The 6,908-nt window shown below is 46.2% G+C and overlaps 1 protein-coding gene across 1 annotated transcript; it reads left to right on the top strand.

The window, feature by feature from the left end:
• Positions 1-2,821: 2,821 nt before the first annotated feature.
• On the top strand, positions 2,822-6,581 carry GRPEL2 (GrpE-like 2, mitochondrial (E. coli); the record flags this gene model as incomplete). The annotated part of the gene is made up of 4 exons (XM_010136195.1): positions 2,822-2,860; positions 3,047-3,215; positions 4,048-4,129; positions 6,051-6,581. Coding segments are annotated over 4 exons (646 nt in total), but the record flags the coding sequence as incomplete, so codon positions are not given.
• Positions 6,582-6,908: the final 327 nt, after the last annotated feature.

Raw genomic sequence — 6,908 nt, 5'->3', positions numbered from 1 at the left:
CATCTGTGTAGCTGTTTCAAGACGCAGCAGTCTGTCATGTGAGGTGCCCAGCAAGGCTGCTTTCTCAGCTGGCTTCAGATTCTTCGGTTCATCTGCAGCATGGCTAATGTACATCCCTGTGGCTCTTTGAAGGAAACACGAGATGATCAAGGTCAAAGCTTGCAGTTGGTGCTTGCCGTGGACACACCTTGTATTTAGAAAGAAAGCTTGGCGGTTGTTTAAAGCTTCACGGGTTGATTTCGAAGGCTTGGTGAAGGGGGTCCTGCTCTCTCCTCACCTCCGGGTTAGTCTGCTTGCTATAGCTTTGAAAAAGTGCAGTGTTAACGGTCAACAAAAGGAATGTGACAAGCATCTTAAAAATGATGCAAGATGGGGTCTTGTGCCCCAAACAGCCAGCGATAAAATGTAGGGTTTTCTTCTGGAACCCAGAACCGTGGTGCCTGGACAGGTTTTGGGTGGCTGAAAAGAGCCTGGTGACAGCCCCTCGCTGCTTCTTTAAAGATTAGTGCGAGGAACATCCTCTTCCAGAGCAAGTGCACACAGGAGGGGCCCTTTCACACTTGTCTGTCGTGTGTTGAAAAGGAGTGGTTTGGCAATAGAGATCACAGTTTAAGTATCCACTTAATAAAACAAATTGCATATGCAAATGTCTTCAGGTGGGAAAAGGAAGTTTGTCATTGGTGGGGTGGGACATGTAGCAACCGTGAATTTAAATGTGGGAACATCAGGGCTTCTAAGCAGGGAGTGGTAGGAGGTGCTTGATGGTCTTCAGGCAGATACAAATCTCTTAAACTGTGCTTTGGTCATAATCCTGGGCCAGGCTAAGCCCTGGCTGCCACCCAAAGGGGGACACCTCTTCCCTTCCCCATAGCCTCCCTCCCATCTCACCCAGCTTCCCGAGTTTGTCTTCTCTTTTGTGCTGGCACTTGCACTCGTCTGATCTGTCAGCGAACCTATTCAGGGACACAGACAGGAAGGCCTTTTTGTTCTGTAGGGTTAGTTTTCAGCTGGTTTAACTCCTGGAACCTTCATTCTGCACAGCTGCAGTACTGGAATAAGGAGAGCAAACCTATCCCTTGGGTGACTGAACACCACTTAGGTCTCGTGATCAAGTTGATAGACCCAGAAACAAAAGCTGTGCACTCCTGTGACGTTGTACCTGAGCAGTAGAGCCTTGCTGAAAAGTGAGGAAGCTTAATGGGGCAGGCCTGGCAACATGAACTCAGCTCTATTGATTCTGGGGCCTCAGTGAGCGTCTCGGGGCAGTGTTGAATTGTGCTGCGTAAACACAGAAGTTTGGTTTGGTGCCAGCGTGGTGATTGCTGTGCCACACCGCGTTCCACTCGGTAGATGTGCACTTGGAGTATGTGTATGTATCCCCTTAAAGGGGATGCTGAAAGCCCTGCTCTGAGGAAGAGCCAGGTGTTCCCAAAAATAAAGACATCCTTCCTTGGTAAGCGTATACTGAAAAGTTTCCTGAAGGGAGCTGGTTTGGAAGGAAATGGAACTTTCTTCTGCAGACCTCTGGTGTGAGGCACGAGAGGAAGGTGGGCTGAGGCTTTGGCCACACGCTGGCAGGAATGGGTCCTGTCTAGGTTGGTGTGGGAATGGAAGTGAAAACTTTTGGAGTGACAGTTTGTCACCACAGGTGAAGGGCTTTCTGGAAAAAAGCAGAATTAAATAAAAAATATCTTCTTTATTTTTCAAAGTGTCTAAGCGTGCTGGGTTTGATCATTTTCTGACCAAACTGTTTTCAGCCAGAAATTATTTAGTTCTGTTGTTTAGTTTTTGGGAAACCTGTGAGATTGTTACAGGATCAGAGAGGCTGCTAAGCACGGAGCAGTGTTTATATGGCTCAATCCAGTTATCTGACTGTGGTTGTTTCATCATTTCATCTGCAAGTTGTGGAGTCAGTCTCCTGGGTAGCTCCACCTGCTGTACAACCGTGAGCCACTGACAAGTGGGCTTTTTAGCAGAAGAGCATGCGTGGGATGAAAAAGTCATTGGAAATAAGGTAGGCATCAGCACTTGAGGCTTGGCCTTGTTTTGGGGTGGGTTTTGTCTTGTTTTGGTTTTTGCCTTTGGGACTGCTTTACTGCCAATAGAGATAAAAACAGTTGAAGTGCTTAAAACTGTTAGAGGGTATTAGGGACAGTTTTCAGTCGGCATGTTCAGTCTCTTTTCCAAATGCAGCTGATGGAGCTGTGAAGGTCCTGGCAGAAGGCTCCAGAATATTTGGGATGCGCACGACTTGGTCATGTCTCTGACCATTCTCTTTGGTTTCTTGACTGTTCTTTGGACGTAAAAGCTGGGTACAGGCTAGCAGTGGCTACTTCATAAGAAGAACTGACTGTCAAAAGGTTCAAACTCTCCTCTTCACTCAGCAGGAGCAAAACTGAATACACCAAATGCCAGGAGAACAGATGGGTCAGAGCATCTGAGAATTGGATCCTCCGTTAGCCAGCAGTTTGGCATGCGTTTGTCTTTCCTTGCTTGTGGAATTATTCCACAGAAATCCATAGCCGTTCCACTGGTGTGACTTGCCCTTTTGTGGTCACCGTACCCTCTTAGTAGCAGGCTGGGCTTTGCATGCCCATCTTACTAAGTGCCAGGGCTGTGCAGATCTTACTGCATTTTGCTCAGAACATTTGGGTTTCTTTAAATACCTCCAAAACCAGCTTTACAGTACCTGCCTCCTTTTCAAGACTACCTTGCAAAAATGTTTCTGAAGTTTGTCATTCAGTATTGACCACCTGTACTGGGAGGTCAGCAAACATGCAACTCAACTTTTTTTCCCTGTGAAAATCTGACTCTTTTCAAGGTATGTCAAAGAAGTGGTGTACAGCCTCCTCCGTGACATGTAAGTCCAAATAAAAGAATTTTTCAAAACATCTCTGTGTGTTTTTGTGCTAGTTGTCCACGTTTTCTGAAAAGAGCTAAAATTTTATCTAGAATCTATGTACCTTTTTTTGAGAGCTGCTTTTAGTAATGGCTCTAGAGTTCTTGTTGACCCTGTTGTTACTTAACTTTCCCTCTTTGTCACTAGTTTGTATTTCAGAGGGTCCCCCTGTGTGTTCAGCACTGCAGCTCAGCAGAGAAGTACAGGAGACGAGTGTGGCCCTGAAGATCCCCACGATGAGCCCAAGCATCCCCTTTCTGACTGTGCCTTAGAGCACAAAGCCAGCAAATTGGAAGAACAAGTCCGGGATTTAACCGTGAGTATGCTGCTGGTGCCATTGTAATGTCTTTCGCTCAGTCTGCTTGACTTGGTCTATCTTTCAGCCCCAGCTTTTTCTGTAACCCCTATAACCCACGCAAGGCTGTTGTGCTATGGCAGCCTTCAGAGCAGCTGTGTTCTACATGTGAGAGGGTGCACTGTGAAAGTACAGCCTGTCTGCCCCAGAAACACCATCTGTCCGTAGTACCTAGGAGCAAGACATTGATAAGATGGTCCTGGCAGGCAAAGCCCTATGCTGGGGATGGCCTGGTCAGTTCTCTCGCAGCTCTGTGCAGAGGGAATGGCTGTGGCTTCATCCTGATTAGCATCATGTATCGTACAGCATTAGATCCAGATTGTCCGAGAAGGAAAGGCCTGTTTAGTGACAGTGTGTGGTGGAAATGGTAGGTATCATGTTATAGGGACTTTGGAGAACAGATGTGACTAAGGAGAGGATTAAATACTGCAGCACCGAGCAGTTCTGGAGATAATCGCCCTCAGATTACTGCCGCACCAAGCGATAAGTCAGCTGGCTGCAGATCTGTGGCGTGCCTGCTAGAGAAAGGAGTGTCTCAGCAAGCAGCAGTGAGTCATGCGAAAAGCAGCATGCGGGGTTCAGCTGAGCTGCACCCTGAGTGCTGCTGGCCTTCACCGGGGTCTGCGGAGGGCTGATAATCAGGAGGAGAGGGACTTGGCTTTGTGTGCAGTGAGAATGCATGACCTTCTGACGTGGAGTGGGCTCTTCTTAAAGCGTTTCTAAGGGATTGCCAGCTGTTGGGAAGTGGGTTTACCTCCTCACTTGATGTCTCCCCTTGCTGTTGTGGTTACAGGAGCGATACCGGAAAGCCTTGGCAGATTCTGAGAATGTCCGGAGGAGAACACAGAAGTTTGTGGAAGATGCCAAGCTCTTTGGTAAGCAGCGAGAGGCAGAGCGGTGTTTAGTGCAGTGGCCTGAGCATGAAATGCTGATCAGCAACTTTTCTCTCCTCCTGTCCTGCCCTCATTCATTGTAAAGTCTGACGTGATGTTTGGCCTGGACTCCTGGTGTCTGAGCTTACTTCACGTTTTTTGTGTCCTATCAGGTCTACTTCAGTGACTGCTTTGTGATTTTTTTTTTTTTTTTTTTTTTTTTAGATACACCCACACCAATTGTAAAGTCTGACGTGATGTTTGGCCTGGACTCCTGGTGTCTGAGCTTACTTCACGTTTTTTGTGTCCTATCAGGTCTACTTCAGTGACTGCTTTGTGATTTTTTTTTTTTTTTTTTTTTTTTGAGATACACCCAGCGCAGTTGTGTTTAGTTCTACTGACTTGTCTGAAATTACAGGCTCTTCTGAGATGTATGCTGAGAATTGGCCCTGGCAGGGTGTATTTCATACTCTTAGCTGTGTCATCAGGCTGTGATCTCCTTACTATATTAACAGCCTCTTCGATTCTCCTCTAGGTTTTAGGAGGTAGATCCTGCCTGGGACAAAGGAATATCAGGTGTCCTTTAAAACTGCTAAAAAAATATTTTAACATCAGTGAAGCAAGTTGAGTTTGTAGCTTTGGCAACACAGGCAGGTGAAGGGGGAGGAAAGTGCTGTTTAATCATCGCACTCAGCACCATCTCTGAGAAACTGTTATTCTCCACAACGTGTGAATCTCGGAAGGTTTTTTGTTAGTTAATTCTAGTAGCTTTTGGAATTGGAGCTGCTGTATTTTTCTTACCATTCAACCCACTGTGCTGTGAAATGGTTGTTGAGTTCTGAGATAATCTGGTTTTGAAGTTTTTTTGAGCTCTTTTAGTTTTGCGTGTATTATGCTTCAGATTTGAAGAAAAACTAGGTTCTTCCTTAGAAGTTGCTCACAGAGTGAGGCATGGGGGTATTTAAGACGTGTAGATGTGGTGCTTAGTGACATGGTTTAGTCATGGTCTTGGCAATGTTAGGTTAACCTTTGGTCTGGATGATCTTAAAGGTCTTTGCCAACCTAAATAATTCTGTGATTCTGTAAAATGTTTGGTAATTGTTCTGCTTCTGTCTGCTCCTTTGTTGCTTCTCCTTCAGGCCTCTTGGTTCTGTGCGTGTTTAAGCGTGTATGTACATGCCTACAGACAGCACCTCACTATTGTTTCTCTCTCTCTTTTTTTCTAACGTGTCTCTCCAGTAAGTTAGTTATGGCATCTATATAATGGAGGGAGACTGGTTTTCCTGAACTTTCTGCACAGTGTGACATGCCGCTTCTGGAATTGTCCACGATCTAACCCCATTTTTCTAGTGAAAAAGACAGCATGACTTCTTACGGCCAACTGCAGGACTGTTTTCTCCAGTCCTTCCACAGTGGTTTTAACTTAGGAATAAAGCTGTGGATATACTTTTGCACAGTCATGTAATATTTTTACTTGCCCCCGTTGTGTTTGGCCCCTGTGTACATGGGCATTTGGGTGAGTTGCTTGAAAAAACATTTATGTCTGTGGGACTGTGTGAGAGGGTGTGGAACAGTGTCCTAAACAACAAGGCTTAGTAGCAAGAACTTTTTGGAGTGAAATACTAATGCTCTGCTTTGTCAGGTATATTATGTGTGCGTATTCTATTACGTTGGTGTGTGTAGATGTACCTTTCCTGCATATACCTTGATTTGGGGAGTCTAGATTTCTACCTATGTAATGCTAAAGCTCTGGCTACGGGATGCAGAAGCCACCATCTGCTCTCGCTAAAGTGATGCTTCAAATCATTTAGTGGCTTTCAAGGTGCTTTTGGACTGCTGTGACTCTGTGCCGGTTGTTGGTACCGTGGCTCTGTATGTTCTGTAAACTGCCCTTCATTTACTCATTGCTTCTGTGTGCTTGCAGGGATCCAGAGTTTCTGCAGGGACCTCGTGGAAGTAGCAGATATCTTGGAGAAGACTGCCGAGAGTGCTGCAGAAGAAGCAGAGCCCAGTAATCCAAATCCGACCCTGAAGAAAATCTATGAAGGCCTCTCTCTCATAGAGGCCAAGTTGCAAAGGGTGTTTGCCAAACACGGCCTTCAGAAGATGAACCCCGTTGGCGGCAAATATGACCCATACGACCATGAAATAGTCTGCCATGTCCCAGCCGAGGGAATGCAGCCGGGCACGATCGCCCTGGTGACTCAGGATGGCTATAAACTCCATGGCCGCACGATCAGACATGCGCTCGTTGGCGTGGCAGTAGAGTCACAGGAGTGACGTGGGCTTTTACCCACTGGCCTCTGGGACCTCGCTGAGCTGAGGCCCCCTCAGCTCTTGACCACAGCTGCAGCTGCATGTCTTTACTTATTTATTAAGCTAGGTTTGTATTGTATGTTGGCTTCTTTATAATGTGTGCAGTCATTTTGCCATTAATTCTAAGGTACTTGGATATTTAATAATCCTCTTTGGAGTGTGTGGAGTAGCACTAGGAGTCCTGCTAGTTGTCAGAAATGTGGCACTGTAGCCCCTGTCTCCATTACTCATTTCTCCATTAAGACTTGTGTGGGGAAGAGGCGGGATACGGGAGAGAAAGGGAGATTCTCTGCGAGCTAAGGAATCTTGTCTCCTGGTTCCATCTCTGAGACAGACTCCTGCAGTGGCCTTCAGGACAGTAACTTCTCTGCCTCAGTTTCCCTATCTGTATTAAGGGAATATAATAATACTTCCTGACCTACCTCACAGGGATGTGGTGAGGCTTTTTCTTTGCAAAGCACTCAGA

This window comes from Buceros rhinoceros, unplaced genomic scaffold, assembly GCF_000710305.1.
Source record: "Buceros rhinoceros silvestris isolate BGI_N320 unplaced genomic scaffold, ASM71030v1 scaffold34015, whole genome shotgun sequence".
Classification (NCBI taxonomy): domain Eukaryota; kingdom Metazoa; phylum Chordata; class Aves; order Bucerotiformes; family Bucerotidae; genus Buceros; species Buceros rhinoceros.
The sequence above is the reverse complement of the archived record's forward strand: the minus strand, read 5'-3'. Positions and strand labels throughout refer to the sequence as shown.